A 15,893-nucleotide genomic window follows, 5' to 3' on the forward strand; every position below is an offset into this window, starting at 1 on the left:
TCAGCTAATTCGCTTGCTTCGACTCTTCCATGCTGACTGATGGGCAGTTCGTCCAGGGCTGGGATCGATCTCTGGAATACGCAGTTCCACCAACGACCTGAATGAAGCTTTGGACGTCACGATCATAGATTGTAAGGGCTCCAAATAGTGGAGTGGAGGCTCCCGTCCTCTGCAGTCCTTCCTTCCCATTCTAGCTCTGATCGGCTGGCCTCTCTTCATGCAAAAGGGCTCGCTCATGGTATGATTGTCGAGATATCTCGGAACACACCCCATTTCAAGGCCCCGCTAGAAACCTTAAGCACCTTGATGGCCAGCGCAACGACGTACTATGTAGCATGGCCCTGTCAACACGTTCTCCGTTCCGAGGCGCAGTGGTACAAAGGGTTGCTGGAGGAAGTTGCGGACGAGCACAGAGGATCCGTGCTCGGCAACACAGCAGAAGGGGAACACTCATCATTCTACTGGCACACCTCCTTGGCTGAGTCATCTTTTAGGATCAGCCCTCATTGTGTCGAAAACGCCGTTCCAGACATTGCGTTTGCAACATGACATACTGTGTGTTGAGGTGTCAAAGCGCAACGAAAGCGCCGCCCGCACCCCTCCTCTCCACCTAGCAGTCACAACCACCCCGGTAGGTTTCACACCATGACAACAGAGGTCAAAGCGGGAGCAAGGCTCCCCGGTTTTGCTGAGCTGCTGTGGCCTTTCCAAACTTTTTTTGCTCTCATCTGATATTTTCGACCCCTGAACCCAACTAACACACTTTGGTGCCTACGAATGCATCACACAAGAATCGGACGAAGCTCGGGCCATGGCTGCTTCTGCCCACCACCTTCCTGGTTGGCTTGGCATCCTTCTTTTCGCAACTAACGACAAGACTGGCAAAGCTCAGCGCATCTTGACTTGAATGACATCCACTCCCTGCGAGTGCCTAGACGCTTGATGGTTAGATGGGAACTTTGACAGCCCGGAGTCCGTTGCTATGACCGTAGGCCCACATGGCTGAGAAGAAGGATGCTCGATGGCAAAGAGGGGGGGGGGGTGTGAGATGCCGACAGCCCACGATCTCGACTTTGCAGAATATAGCCATGCCAACACACCAAAGAATCGACGGTGGTCAGGCTCTCGACGGCGTTATCATGTTGATGATCTGATATCAGAGGCTCGACAGGGCTGACCCTTATGTTGCTTTGCCGCTCGCTGCCTTGTCCCCCTGGCTGCAGCTTCCCTCAAGATGCACCCCATCGTGGGATGCAACAGCAAGCTGGGTTATGTGACCCAGGCAGGCTCCCTGCACGAGGCTCAGAACGGCAGTGGACTTGGGGAAGATGAATTGTCAAGGAATTGCACGCCCTGCAGCGCGGCTCTACAGCCGGACACGAGTGGGGCTGTTCCACATTCGGGCTCTCCGCCAAGGGGTGTCCGAAGATCGCAAACACCCCAAGCAAACGCAGGGCACCTCTGATGCGGCGCGAAAGGCTGTGGGCAGAACGGAAATAAAGTATCAATTGCCTTGTCCCTGATCCCTTTCTCTGTCATCATATTGCCACGCAAACAAGCTGGGGTTTGAATCATGCCCGGCGAGTCATACTGTAAGCCAAGGCTGTGCTTGAACCTCACTCAAGCTAGGTTTACACTACTTCGCAGATATCGCCTGATCTGGGGTATGCTGAAAAATTAAGCGCCCAAGGTAACCATGATCACGCCGTCTCTGACTCTAAGCGCTACACCTGGGACTTGACACGAGATCATCTACACACATGTATGTGTCTTCTGAGCTCCGCTTGTTCACTATCATCCCTGCCCAACAAGGATCGTAGCATTGGACTCCCTTGGCGGAACGGAACTCGATCTTGACAAGAGTCTCGAAGAAAGGGGCTCGGACTTGTCCAGATTGACAGATGCAGCCTACATCATCACTATGCAGTCAGTCTACTCGTGTTGCCTTCTTGTCCGATTCAACGAGACCTCGATGCCTGTAACTGATGTGCTTCACAGCAAGCCATGCTCAGCGGTTCTGAGCTTGACACTCACCTCATCTCCCGCCGCTACTTACATTATATTGCGTCTAATGCAATGCGTGTCCCTCATACAGGGCGATCGAGCCGATCCCAAGGCACGACCCTCCTGCATCTTCCTAGACCCCAGTTTGATTTCAGCAACTCGATTTGGCCATGTGCATGAGGGCCTGGTCCTGGTTGCTGAAACTTGGACCACCTGCTCCGACAACACCGTTGCAAAGACGCGCACGGAAGTTTGCTCCTCTGATGGGTCGGGCTTGCTGTATACGTTACCATGTACGTTGCCATCTCTAGGACCGGTTGACTCAAGGACAACAGGCCTGTGAAGCTGATGGACCTGGGTTTGCAATCACGAAGATCAATCGACTAGCCGCCTAGACTTTCTTTCCTATTATCTAGCCGAGCCCTCGGACAGCTCATCGCCACTACTACCAGGTCTCGGACCCCGCTACCGGGCGACCCGGCACTCATCTCGCTGGTCACTCTGCTGCTGTCCGAAATTCTGGGTCAAAGCGTCCCAAAACATCAGGCCACCAACGAGAGTCCAAGTTGGGATGAAAGATGTCACCGCACACGAGCATCAATGCAGAGCCTTGGCTCCTATCGTGAACGAGATTTCGACTTATCCCGTAGAAGCTGACCCACGAGGTCCATCAAACAGGACTTGGTGAACATATCATCATGGTACGTTTGTTGCTACCACGTGGCACGACTGCGGTTGATTAGTACGACGTTCCTGAGTCACAGAAATCAAGGAGCGCAAACCCAGCACATAGCCAGCCGTCGGTGATCCAGCGACGACAGTGCGTTGCCGTATGTGGTGCGTACCGTTTAAAAGAGTCTGCAGCGTTTCATCCCTACCCATCTGGTATGGAGCCTCGGAGAACGGGGCGGACATGACCCACGCCCAGATGATGACCAAGAGCGACGTGCATGCATACGTACGATGTTCGAGAGGGAGAGAAAAGTCTCCGTTGCTTCACTCCAAGGGCCGAAGTATTCTTTACCGCGTGGCAGGTGTGCGGGTGAGTAGACCAGTGTCATTTCTCACATACGACTATGACTATTATTGTCCCTGGCTTGCGGAACCAAGCTTTCCCAACGCTGCACCACAGGCAGCCATGCTTGCTCATGGATCCCAGGAACGAGGGCTGCTGCACCCCGTCCGTGGCATCACTCTTGGTGCCCTGCATCCTGCGTCCTGCCACTCGTGTCGACGTCTTTGAACCTACAGCATGGCAGCTGCGGCGATGAGGCCTCCCAGCACGCCGACAGGCATCATGGTCGCCAAGGGCCCTGCGTTGGGGGTAGAGGTTGAGGCAGTGTTCTGCGCATTTGCGGCCGAGCCGGTTGTCGATGCCGTCTGCGAAGCTGCTGTGGTGGCAGCGGCGGTGCCCGAAGCCGTTGTCGAGGTCTCGGACGCCGTTGTTTTGCAGACGACCGAGTCGGGCAAATCGGTGACGCCGGAACCTCTGCAGAGGCGTTTGGCATAGTTAACAGCAGCCTGTTGCTCCTGCTGCGTGCAGCCGGCGGCAAGGCAGCATGCCATGTCGTCGAGGAAGCTCTTGTTGCTGCAAATGCACTTGTTGTCGAACTGGCCGCAGCCTGCAATGTTACCACCGGTCGTGGCCTCGATGACGCATGGTTGCTGTCGGCAGCAGAATGGTCAGTCTCGCAGTCACCAACGCATCACCAGAGAGCCAGGAAGAAGACCGACCGGCGAGGCCTCAAGCCCGCCAGTCATCAGAGAGTGACGACGATTGCTTCAAAGGGAGAGGGGGGGGGTCAATACGCACGGCGCACTTGGGCAGGTCACCCGTCGACTGAGCGGCAACGAGGCCGACGAGGGCGAGAATGGAAGCAGTAATCAACTTCATCGTGATGTCAGACAGGGACTAGACTACAGCGAGAGATGGTGGATTGCGCAACTGTTGTTGGGTGTGGAACAGTGGGATGGCGGTACGTCAGGGCGCGAAGAGGAGAAGGGGCGCGAATCCGCTCCTGTCGAACGAGGCACCAGGCCCGAGCCCCCAAGCCCCCTTTGAACACGGTCCCTTGCCTCCTTCCTCATCCCAGGGGTCGCGAGGCCGAGATTGGCTGACGGCGGGGGGGGGGAGTCTCGACCCAGATCGATGCTGCCCCACTGATGGCGACCTGCTTGCCTGCGTCCCCAATCATTTCCGAGGAGCGAAGCAATACTACTGGCGGGCCAATGCAGGGCAGGAACTACTGCATGCCAAGCAAGTGCATTCCCCAGGATGCGGAAAGCTTGAAGGAGCCACAGAGACACGCACTTGACACGCAAAACCTGGATGGGGCTGATGAGGATGAAATTCAGCCACCACGTCTTTCCAGCCTCAGTCACATCAACCTCCCACAGCCTCACGAATGATGGCTTCCTATCCATCAGCTCTGCTTCGCTACCGCTGCTACCGCTGCTACCGCTACCGGCCGCCATCGTCCGTCTTGTCAAAGCCATCGAAAGAACCCTGCTCAAGGATGCGACGCGCGGCTACGTCAACATTCAGAGGATGAGCTCTTGAATTTGCCGATCAGCGCACTCGGGCGCCTCCTCCGCCTACTATGCTCATGTCCGCAAATCGACCGCTGAAGTCTTCCAACGCAATGCGGATATTCGGTCGAAGCCAGCTTGCGCACGCGTCATGGCGCCGCTAAGCGGGCCAGACACGCAAGTACAGCACATGGTACATGTACATTATCGAGCAACGAGCAGCATCTGATCCCACTATGCGAGACTGCGACAATCTCCGACTATTGCCGTGCACAAAGTTTAACAACGACCATCACTGCCCTGACCGAGCCTTCCTCACTGGGCACCTGAGGGTAGGCTGCCGCCTGGCACGGCCCAGCTCTACATGTACAGCCTCTCAGTGCCGCCGGTACCTACAAGTACAAGTACTCACTTAGTTTCTCTCATCCGTCTGTCTCCACGCAAAAGAAATGCGTATTGTTGTTCCACCGCAAGCCACTCCCGGGCCCACTGCGTCCTAGACGCTGCAGAAGGTTCAAGCCGGTGTCTCTCGGGCCTCCCGCCTGCAAGCCTCAACCCGCCGCCATTCCCATCCGTCCACGAGACGAGATGCCTTCTAGGTTTTGCGAAACCGAACTTGTCGCTCGACGGCGCGAGCGCCACGGGTAGTACAGGCCGGTCACTCGGTTATTCCCTTCTTGTGTAGCCGACCTCAGCCCGACCCAGAGCAGCCCGACTGCATGATCGACGGCGGCATGTCCTGCGGAGACTTCCTCTACAGGTCAAGACCCGGGAAGCGGGCTGGCTCGTCTCTTGCCTGTCCGACCTAATGACCCGCCTGAGCGCACAACGCTGATGTCTTACGCCAAAGGGGAGAAAGGAGGTGGGGGACGGAGGGCCGAGCGACTGGGACCATGGGCTGCTCAGAACAGCTTGCCGGGTCGGCGAGAGCTTGAATCGCCGCCCACCCGCCTGCCCCCTTCCCATCCCTGGACGCCCTGACCACACCGTCGGGCTCGTGGGATGTCGACAGGGCTCGGAGCTGCGGATCGTCACTCCGATAGTCTTCTTGGTGACGACCGGCATCATGCAGCCAGGGTGGGAACAAACGCGGTGGCTCGAGTTCGTCACAGCTGCAGGCCTGTTCGATGGAATTGCCGGACCCTCCCCACAACAACGCACATCTCATCAAACAGGCCTCTGCCGGATCGCCCCGCCCTCTGACCTCGAACGATGAAGAGTACAGTAACCCTACGATATGCAGTGTTCCAGGCGGTATTCTGGCCGAGACGGGCTTCATTGCACAGCGGCCAAGCAATTCATTACAATCTAGCGCATCAAGTAGAGGGTATGGCGCGGATAGAAGAGTGCTTCGGGCTAGATCATGAGATGGCTTTGTGGGCGCAGCAAGCAATAGTGGTGGGCACATCAGCCTTTGCCCGTGCTGACGCTCAACACGCCCTTGTTCATACTATCGTCGAGCTTACATTGGAACTCCGGCGCCATTTACGCGTTGCAGCATCCTCGCTCGTCAACATGTACGATTGATACATAGAGACGCACGCCCGACCGGTCGAGGCTCGCCTACAGAGACGCTTTCACGCTGCCGTGCGGAGATGCAGTTCGCTCCTCGCCGAAATACATGTGTAACACAGCAAAAAATTAACAGGACGACGGGTTCGACGCTGCGCCGTCAAAGTTTCACAACCGGACAAGGATGAATCCGCGGCCTGCTTACCATGTACATGCTTGGCTTCCGGCACGCTCCGTGTGAGGCTGTCACCATGCATATCTGGCGCCGTCGATGGAAGCACCGTCGTAGATTTGCCACGACAAGACCAGAGGCTCACGATAGGTTCACGCCCAGCAAGGCGATATACCTTGTACCCGTGTGAAACTCTGATATTCGGTTCAAGTTCTGATTTCATGATAGCTTGCTTGATGCATCCTTGGTCATGCGTCGTGCCACTAGCCGATGCAAAGTTGGATCACAATAACAGATGCACATCACGCGATACCAGGCGGGCACCTTTGCCTCTTTCGTCCTGGTGTGTCACCGCACTGATGGTCTGTCACGGCAATCATGGTCCCACCGGAACACCCAAGCCCGACCCTCCAGACCAACTGCCGCTGGTCCCCTTGGTCCAAAAGTGTATCCGTCGGGTCGAAATGTACCCTTCAATTCAAGGAAGAGAAACTTGCTCACCCCAAAGAAGCCTGCCTCTGATATGCAGAAACCACGCCATTCTCAATCCAGGAACTCGGATTGTCCCCCTTCTTGTTTCGGTCGAAACGTGGGGGCGGGGGATCTTCCCATGCCCACCTATTCAGGAACATGTTTCCTCCCTCCCCGCCTCCAAGGAGAGCGAGCCAACGCATTGATGTACCGATGCATCTCGCCTTCGCTTCGGGCGAACAACGCCGACGAGGGGGGCCACTCTCTCTGACTTTTTTTTTTCCTCCTCTACTTGTCAACGTCGGGATCCGTACGTACCGGTCACTAGAAACTGCCGTGCAGACAGACCACCAAAGCGCGCGCGCACATCGGATGTCGTGAGTCTATTCGATACGGATCTCGCGAAGGTTCCAAGGCGGGCTTTGGGGGGGATTTGACACGCCATCCGTGCCGTGCCCACCCTCTCGTCCTTCCTCTCACCTCACCCTTCTCCGTAGGTAGGTACATGTCGGTACCCCACTCAATTCCCTCGTGGGCAGTGGACATTTCGACATGCCTCACCTCGCTGACTCGAAAGACGCGGCCATGTCATGTCGTCTGGGATTGTATCGTCTGAGCGGCGGAAGAACCAGGTTCCGCTTTTTCTCACCCCCTCCAAAACGAATGACCCCCTTCCAAGCCGCCGCCGCTCCCCCTCTCGTCTTTCTCGTCCCAACGTCAAATCGTCAATCTGGAACAGATCCGGTACGCGAGGTCATGGCCCAGAAACTTCCTACCCTGCGGGAGAGAGAGCTAGGGAACGACGGCTCGGTCAGCCGCAAGCCTAGGCCGAGAGACAAAGTAGATTCGAGGTCCCTGCGAGGCAACATGATCATTTGCGCGGAGATATCGTGACCTACAGTACATGTACACACTAAGCAGGTACGCTAGATGCATCAAAAGGGGGTGGATGCAGGGAGAGAAGAAAAATAGACGCCGCACCCGTGCCGTTTCCTCTTCTTCTATTGTCTCCCTCTCCCATCTTCTTACGACTGTTCCCCCAGAAGGATCCATTCTCATCTGTCTGTTCCCTATGCGAGGTAATTTGAGGCTCTTGGATCCAAGATGGCGCAAACCTTATTTCTGACTTGGGCTGGGACCCCTGGCTTGCCAGTGCCTTTGGTACCTTACCCTGGTCTCCTCCAGCTTGACCAGTCAGTCGGCGCTGATTCATGAGGTCGGGGGTGGTGGTAATAGTGGCGGTGGCACGTCGGGCAGAGCACACGTCAATACAGACCCCCGTCGTCAAGGGTCCCAAAGCGGACGGGGAGGGAAGAAAGCGGGTGGTCTGTTCACGGGGAGGAGGGTGACATCCGTTATGGGGCACGGCAGTCAGCATTGGGTACCCGACAACCAAGATTTCGTCCCCTTCCTACCATGTACATGCTAGTCTTCTCTTACTTCTCTTCCTGAAATTTGGGTGCTTCAAGCAGTCCATCAGTGCAGATCAAGCTTTGATCCCTGTCTGAGCCGAGACCTCGCACTCCAAGTGGAAACCCCAACCTCAAGCTACGGCCACCTCGTATGCCGCCGTGATCAATCTGACCGCTCCCTTCTCGTCGACAAGTTTTCCCTCGAAGAAAATGTCACGCAGCCCGTCCTCAGTCCGGCACAACTTGTCCGCCCTGTACTGGAGCTTGACGAATAAATCTCCGTCGTCCCAGATCTGCTGTGACCCCTCGGTCAGGGTGGCCATCAGGTGGAGAAAGACGGCCAGAGCCGCGTGGTATTTGTCCGTATCTGCAATAGCAGAGTAGGGGCTTCCGGTGCGGAGGAATTGTTCCAAAATGTCGGAGTCCGACGGGATAAGGTATGTTCCGTCCAGGGCTGAAAGTGGAACCGCATAACATCGATCAGTAATGGCTTCTATGCCAGCGCCGCGTTCGTTGGACGTCTCGGTCTGCTTGTTCACCAAGTTTTGGAGTGCTGTGCTCGCTTCTCCTGGGCCAGCTTTCTTCTGCAATTGAACGTGCTGCTCGGCGAGATAATGCAGGAGCCGCATCCAGACGAAGCGCTCAACGTCCTCGGGGCTGACGTCCTCCATGAGGCCAGCGAGGCGGACGAGCACGAGGAACCCGTCAATCGGATACTCGAGTAAGGGGCTCTGGTGGATCGTGGACTGGAAACCTTGGAAAGTCACGCGAAGAGCCTGCTGCAGTGGCATCGTGTCATTGACGACGCCTAAAAGCGGGCTGCCCACCGGCGTGAGGCCAGCCATGGTGGAGATGCCGGGAAGCTTCGACAGCTCTCGACAGCACCATTCCAAGCTCGGCATGAGGGTCTGGCATTCGGACTGTATCGCGCCGTCGACCAGGTCCTCAATGGTAGTGCAGAGGGTGGAGAGGAAGACGAGGAACACAATGCTGTCACGGAAGCGGTGACCGTATACTTCCCCCAGCTTGTCCTCCCACAACTGCCTATTCTCACGCTTGTGTAGCGGAACCAGCGGTAGCGCAACCGTCACACGGTCTTCATTCGGAAGCTCACCAGCCTGCAAAAGCAGGGAAGCGCACCCATCGCAGCATGTTATAGGGAGAATGACGTCTGTCTCGGGATAGTTGCCGAGTACGAGAGGATACATGTGACCAAGGCGCTGATTTGCCTTTGGCAGATGCAAAGTCCCTGGCTCATCGGAGCTGGTCTGCAGTAGCAGTGTCTGTATTGACCTGGGTTCTCTGCATATCGGGCACGTAGCATATGCGCCGGGTTGCCTGTCATACACAGTGCTTCGCTCGCCTTTGTACCCCGGGAGGAACAACAGGTCCCTAGTTCGTCTGCCTCGTTGACCGATATACGCGCTGGGTCCAGCTTGCTGGTACGTGCCTGGACCTGTGTCCTGGTGATGATGATAATTTCGGTTGGGCCCAGGGCTCAAGGGGCTCATTCTTGCCTCGTTCCTGGCGGACCTTGCACCAGAATAATGCGCTGTGTATGGCCGTCTTCCGCCTCCCACTGGGGACGACATAGGTGTGAGCATGGCTGGACTCGCTGGGGCGCGCACATCGTTCATGGTCATAGTTGAGAGCACTTCGGCTAAAGTGTCGTTCAGTTTGCAGGAGAGTTCCCAATCGGCCTCAACCTGGCTTTCAAAGTGGGACCAGTTCTGGCGGTGTGCAACGCGAAGCCCTGACCTGAAGCTGTCGATGTACGTGATGGGGGGGGCCTCAGACATCTTGGCCTCAATACCATCAGATGTTTCATCACGAGACAGTAAATCCCACAGATCTTCAGTCTCGTATATCGGGGCTAGGCTTTTGACCTCTTTCAATAAAATTTTCATGCAGTTCAACCCATTGGAACCAACATCCTCTCGCTTCATCAGGGCCGCTTCCGGGATCTTGTGGTGACGACGAGCACTCTCGATCCAAGACTTCACATCTTGATCTCTGCCGCGAGTTTTGGCGGCCAGGAGGATGACATCCAGTGCAGAATAGTCTGCCAGCAGCTCAATGGTTTCTTCTTTGGACAAGGTGTCACTGTACAGGCTTGTCATATCGAGCGTCTTCCCCCCTGGGAGGACCACAGCATCTGCCGAAAGACGTGTCGGTTGCGGGACCTGAACCCTGGAAAGGTCTTCGTAGGTGATCCGAATGAGATCTTGCCATCGTGTGGTCGGTCCAAAAGGGGTAAATCTTGCATGCTCTGGGAGGAGCGTGGTGAAGGACCCCTTTGCTTGCAACACGTAGAGATCACCGCTTTTGACATCGTGGAAGAGAAAAATGCAGTGAGGAGCCACAGCAAAGACCGAAAGACCAACAGACACATTGCAGTCATATGGAGACTGAACACGGTATCCATAAAGTATGATGACAGATGCTGTTCCGTGAATGCCTGTCTTGGAGATGGCGTTGGCAAATTTATTGATGAGCGGCTTCTCAATGAAGCCATCGGTCATGAGAAACCAAAGACTGGCTTCCTGGAGCGCACGCCGGGCGACTGCATCCTCAAGAACGACAGAAGGATCGGTCCCAGCACCAGGGGTGAGAAACGGGGTCTGTTGCGGGTGTACGACGCCGAGGCATCGGCCATCCCAAGGGATGACACGAGATTGTGTGTTCGATTCAGCGGGCTTCAGCCCGCCCATCAAGAGGTTGATGGATCGTTTTTCCTCATCGAGGATTCGCCCTCGTGTGCTCCCTGAGACGTCGACTGCGAAGACGAGTGGCAGGTCACGAACTTGCGTACCGTGCCCATCCCCTGCACCGGGCGATGGGCTGGGACAAGCCGGTGACGCAGCATGCAGTGGTGGTGTTGGAAGTCGAGCCCATCCCGGGCGGATGGCTGGTGGTGGAGGCGCTCCGATCGGTGTAGCTTCGCTCGATGGAGTCGGGGGCTCAACAGCTGGCGACAAGGGAAGTGAAAGCTGCTCGCTGAAAAGTGGTGATGGCAGACCAGGCGTTCTCGGAATAGTCTCATTGGCTTGACTGGGACTTATTGCAGGTACATGCCTACCGCGCAACCCTTTAGCAGTCAGCATCCTCTCCATGTTCTTGGACAAGCAGCTCAGAATTCTCCAACGTACGATCGCGAAGCCCTCGCAAGCCAAAATTGGCCGCGATCTTGGGGTGCATAGGCCGGTCAGGAGTGGACGGCATTCTTTTGACTGATGGGCACACTGTGGTCTGCTCTCCGCAAAACGTGCTCCTGGTATTTTGAAATAGAGGGGGTCGCTCAGGTTGGCAAGAGAGTTGTGTGGGAATACACGACTTGGACTTGCTTGATTCCTTACACAGCAGGGGGTGGGTTTGAAATATGTCTTGCCTCTCCGTCTAACGTCGGCGAACCAGCTCGAGGATGGCACAGCCACCAAAGAAGGCGTCGCGCAGGCTCACTAAGCCGCTGCGAGGCTCACTCGGGCAGCCAATATGAAGTTTTCTCACCACACCACAGTGAGGGCGCCGGGCATGCCGCGCTGCAACCCGCAGTTCAGCCCTAGATGTCTCGAGCGAGTTCCTAGGGAACTCTCGCCGGCATAACCAAGTCATAGGACTCCTTGAGGTGAATAGCTTGGCTTCACAAGAGGCACAACTGGAGGGGCATCATAGCCTTGGCTGCCGCCATGTGGCGAGTGTGGTAGTCGAAAGATTGATGGGGAATTCGACGGAGGTGACCGAGTGCTACCGCCCCCCACGACTGAATGTCTGCCGTGAGTGGAGGGGTGGAGGCCTGGCCGGTGTGGTTCGCGGACAGGCTCATCAGCTGCCTCGTCGATAGTGTGGTGCGGCAGCGGCAGTGTGGAATCGACGGCATCCTCGAGCCAATGCGCGTCGTGTTGGCTTGCATAGCGCTTCTTCTTTGCTTTGCCCGGGGTGACGGCACTTTCGCGTGATGACGAGATGTCTTGCGACTGGCCGATGGCATTGTCAACCGCCATGTCAGTCGACGGGCCTGGACGTTGGATGGACTGAGAAGAATCGGACGAGTGGAGGCCTCCAGGCTGGTACGGCCGGAGACCAATGGGGGCATCGAGATGTTCACCATCCGAATTGGCCAGAGCAACGTGCTCATCCTCGGCCACAAGGCTCTGGCGCTCATTCGATTCGTAGGGGTGCCGAGCCAGGTCGGAGCTGCTCAGGGAGGAAGGCTGCGGGGTATCTGCTGTGCTGGGGCCAGATGACACTGCATCTTCAGCCGCTGTGATCCAGGAAGCGTTTAGGGATGATCCATTCGGACGAGCCCTGCGCTTCCGATGGCCTGAGGATTTGACGGTGCCGGCGCCGGTGTTGATGTCGATGCCAGCCATTTGCGGTGAAAGACAGACGTGAAGTTGATGGTGAATGTAAAGCTTGTTGGAGTGAGATCGATAGTAGCCAGATTAGCTGAAGAGTAGGGTAGTAATAGGAGATCAGTCGGAATCGAAATCGGATGCTAAAAGATGAATGAGGAGGGGTCGGGCCGCTCCTTGGGCGACGGGACAGTATGTAGCTGCGTCTGGCTGAGCTGAGGATCCGACCACAGCCGCACCACAGCCACAAGATTGCGTCGAGCCTGCGTCGAGCCTGCCTCGAGCCTGCGTCGAGCCTGCCTCGACCAGATGGCGAGGCGGACTTGAGCAGGTCCCAGGGTGCTGCTTGCCTCAGACAACCAGAGAGGAACAAATACCGTGACTGCCAGCCTACCTGCCTGCCTACCGGACAGCCTCGACACGTGCCGTTTGCCTTCTTGCTCTACTTTGCTTGCTGTGAACCTGTTTTGGCTTCCTCTCGCCGTCCAACATCATGACTGCTCGAGTGCTCACGGCGATGACGCAGCCATTCAAAGACACCTACGCTCCAGAATTGTCAGCCCTCTCCAGTCACCGCCCGGTCTTTGCTTCCCGAGTTCTGCTCCTAACCTGATCTCTGAAGAGAGGACATTAAGACGATCGCAAGATCCCTTGAGGCCTTCCGCGAATCTCACCTGTCAGGAACCACAGACATTGCTCATGTCCTCTGTCAGCCAGGAAACCCAAGAGAAGAAAAGACACTGGCCAGTTCCACTGACATCGCAAACCTCGTAAGTCATGAGCCGTCGTGGTGACATTTCCACGTAGGACTGCAGGGACTTGCTGTGTCAAATATTGAGCTTATACTAGTCCCAGCCTTCAATCAGCTCTGCATGCCACCAGCTATTGTCCGCCCTTCCCATATCCCCGAATGAGAAGAACAAAACAAGGTGAACACGATCTTAACCAGTTTGCCCTAGCTTCATATACAAATACCTCGTCCAGCGACCCCTCGAGCCCGTCCCTGACGATGCCAACAAGCTTCAGATCTCCGCCAGCTCCCTCGAAAGCCTCACCAAGCACCTGACGCTGCCTGCGGCGTTCATCTTCGCCCTCACCCGCTACTACCTGCCCAACGGACGAGGCAGCCGCCAGATCAAGATTGGCGAAAAGACATGCCACGACACGTGGTATTTCCTCCCAGTCCGGGTTCAGGTCGAGACAGTCGGCACCAACCCTCCGTCGAACCCGCCCGCGACCACTGACGACGACGACGCCAGCCAGATGAACCCCTTTTACAAGCTCCATCTTCCGAACGTGCAGAGAGATATCCACCGGTCGTGCGTGGGCATCTTCTCGCGCGTCGAATCGGACTCGCGGCGCTTCACATTCGTGGCCTTTGACTTTATGCACGGCCGCTGGCCCAAGGTCGCCCTCGAGCCAAGGGAGCGCATCGGTGACGTTCTCAAGCGCCACCCCCAGAGTCCCGATGCCAGCTTTGGCCGCGAGCACTGCGTGCACCTCGTCTACCTGACGAGCGCCACCCGCTGGTGGACCAATTCTCTGTCGAGCGTCAACGAGCAGCTCATTGCCTACGAGCGCCGCCTGCAAGCCGAGCTCGACAGGGCTGGCACCACGCCCGAGTCGGTCCTGACGGAGCTCAACAGGGCGCTGCACTCGATCGCCGCGCATCTCCAGCGGTACCTGTCCGAGCTCAAGTCCCTGCGGGGCATCGCGGCCGACCTCTCGGCCGATTACGCCTCTGTCCACGAGAACGACGCCAAGCCTGGCAATAAGGAGGCATTGAAACAGGCGGCCCGCGGCTTTGCCCAGGTTCTTTCGCAGGTCGATGCGGCCCACGAGTTGGCCGTGGAGCTCGAGAAGAAGACGCAGAACATCCTGGCCCTCGTACGTCGCTCCTGCTGCCGCCTCTGCCGTTCATCGAGCCCTGCTAATTCCTCTCGGCAAAGCTGTTCAACAGGATCCAGATTAGCAGCGACCGTCTGCTCGTAGCCAACGGGGAAGCAATGCAGGGTATTCTGAGAGCCATGCAGGAAGACGCCAGCCTTGCCCAGCGGATGGCGACTGAATCGCACAGGCTCGCGCAAGAGATGAAGAAGGACAGCATTGCCATGAAAACGGTAAGATTTCGCCCTGGCATGTGTATAGGCGCCGACAGCTGTTGATGTATGTCTCTGCAGATCGCCATCGTCACCATGTTCTTCTTACCAGGCGCAACATTTGCGGTACGAGCATCCATCCAGTGACCAGGGGTTCTCACCATTTCTCATGCTAACATTCGGCAGACTCTGCTCTCCATGCCATTCTTCAGCGACAACGAGTGGATGGGCCACGCGTCCCGGTTCTGGATTTGGGTCGTCTTCTCTGTGCCGTCTACTGCTGCTTGCTTCATTTTCTACAGCATCTGGCGGAAGCGGGCTCAAGAGTTGGTCAGGGAGGCGGAGGATGGTGTACCCCTGCAAGGCTTGCCGAATATTCGGCAAAACGGACACGTACGATAGCACAACGTCCATCTGTGGGTATCCAGGATGAAGGTTGGTTGGTTACTCTGAGTGACGGTAGTCTTGTTGGTCTTCATGTTTTCATGGGTTGGGCCGGGGTTCGAAATTGCGGCAAAGTGCACAAAGGACATCATCGGGTGTGCAAGGCAGAAATTAGCTTCCCATGCATGAATATATTGTCTCTGACGCAGCGGCAGCCCTCTTGTCATCACGCACTGTTCCAGGAATGCCACGCAGCCTCCCCTAGAATGCCAGTCCAGGTTGTACATCTATATCAAGCTTGTCATCTGAGACAGCCCTCCATGCATGCATAGTCTCCAACAAGGGGGGACTCCAGTACAGATAGATTACCGAGAGCTTGGACCAGATGCAGAACATGAAATCAAAGTGGGTATATGCCAGCCAGGTTTGGATAATGTAGAAAAAGAGGGGGATATCTTTCGCCATGTGGTAGGTGCAGAAGAAATTCAAAATTCAAAAAATGAAGAAAGAAACGCTTGCTCGCTCATACACAAGAATTCCACAGAAACAAATAAAGACACAAGCCATTTATTGTCGCATGGACAGGCCAGGCTCAACCCGTGATCTTCCTCCACCAGCTGCTTCGAGGCGGAGCCGGCTCGGCGGCTGCGCTCGCGCCGCCGCCCCCGTAGAGAGACCGCCGCCGCTCATCGCTGCCTTCCGAACCACCCGCCCCCGTTGGCGCCGCGCCGTTGCGCCGCTCCCGCTCCTCCCGACGAGCGCGGCGGCGACGGTCGTCGCCCTCGTCCGCCGTGGCATCCTCCGTCTTGGCTCGTCGACGACGCTCACGCCTCTCGCGCCTGGCTTCGTCTTCGGTTTCCGGCGGCGGGGGCGCATCTGAGTGCTCCTTGACCCAGGAAGATGTACCGGAATGGGGCCACGCTGGCTTGGCCTCGCCCTTGCGACGGGATCTTTGCTT

The 15,893-nt window shown here is 56.7% G+C and overlaps 5 protein-coding genes across 5 annotated transcripts in view; 1 reads left to right on the top strand and 4 right to left on the bottom strand.

Moving 5' to 3' along the window:
• Positions 1-2,387: 2,387 nt before the first annotated feature.
• On the bottom strand, positions 2,388-3,961 carry VDAG_03201 (uncharacterized protein). Its single transcript, XM_009657066.1, has 2 exons — positions 3,818-3,961; positions 2,388-3,669 (listed from the first exon to the last, which is right to left on the bottom strand). The coding sequence occupies exons 1-2, from the start codon at positions 3,896-3,898 to the stop codon at positions 3,250-3,252; spliced, it is 501 nt and encodes a 166-aa protein (XP_009655361.1). The 5' UTR covers positions 3,899-3,961; the 3' UTR covers positions 2,388-3,249.
• Positions 3,962-8,231: 4,270 nt separating this feature from the next.
• Positions 8,232-11,322, bottom strand: VDAG_03202 (uncharacterized protein; the record flags this gene model as incomplete). The annotated part of the gene is made up of 2 exons (XM_009657067.1): positions 8,232-11,068; positions 11,250-11,322. 2 exons carry the CDS (start codon positions 11,320-11,322, stop codon positions 8,232-8,234), a joined length of 2,910 nt encoding a protein of 969 aa, XP_009655362.1.
• Positions 11,323-11,496: 174 nt separating this feature from the next.
• Positions 11,497-12,470, bottom strand: VDAG_03203 (uncharacterized protein; the record flags this gene model as incomplete). Its single annotated transcript, XM_009657068.1, has 2 exons — positions 11,497-11,755; positions 11,839-12,470. The coding sequence occupies 2 exons, from the start codon at positions 12,468-12,470 to the stop codon at positions 11,497-11,499; spliced, it is 891 nt and encodes a 296-aa protein (XP_009655363.1).
• Positions 12,471-12,945: 475 nt separating this feature from the next.
• Positions 12,946-15,200, top strand: VDAG_03204 (uncharacterized protein; the record flags this gene model as incomplete). Its single annotated transcript, XM_009657069.1, has 6 exons — positions 12,946-13,007; positions 13,075-13,222; positions 13,437-14,339; positions 14,420-14,572; positions 14,854-14,986; positions 15,145-15,200. The coding sequence occupies 6 exons, from the start codon at positions 12,946-12,948 to the stop codon at positions 15,198-15,200; spliced, it is 1,455 nt and encodes a 484-aa protein (XP_009655364.1).
• A 327-nt stretch (positions 15,201-15,527) lies between these two features.
• VDAG_03205 (uncharacterized protein) overlaps positions 15,528-15,893 on the bottom strand; it is a gene marked incomplete at both ends in the record, with an annotated part of 6,572 nt that continues 6,206 nt past the window's right edge. Inside the window, one exon of the mRNA XM_009657070.1 lies at positions 15,528-15,885. Within this exon, the coding sequence (XP_009655365.1) occupies positions 15,528-15,885 (358 nt within the window). The remainder of the gene's footprint in view (positions 15,886-15,893) is intronic.

The sequence above is a fragment of the Verticillium dahliae genome, genomic scaffold (genome assembly GCF_000150675.1).
Source record: "Verticillium dahliae VdLs.17 supercont1.5 genomic scaffold, whole genome shotgun sequence".
NCBI lineage: Eukaryota > Fungi > Ascomycota > Sordariomycetes > Glomerellales > Plectosphaerellaceae > Verticillium > Verticillium dahliae.

Coding starts and splice junctions, on each gene's coding strand:
- VDAG_03201 (XM_009657066.1), bottom strand. CDS start 3,898: ATGAAGTTGATTACTGCTTCCATTCTCGCCCTCGTCGGCCTCGTTGCC. Junction 3,670..3,817: donor GTGACCTGCCCAAGTGCGCC/GTGCGTATTGAC, acceptor TGCTGCCGACAG/CAACCATGCGTCATCGAGGC.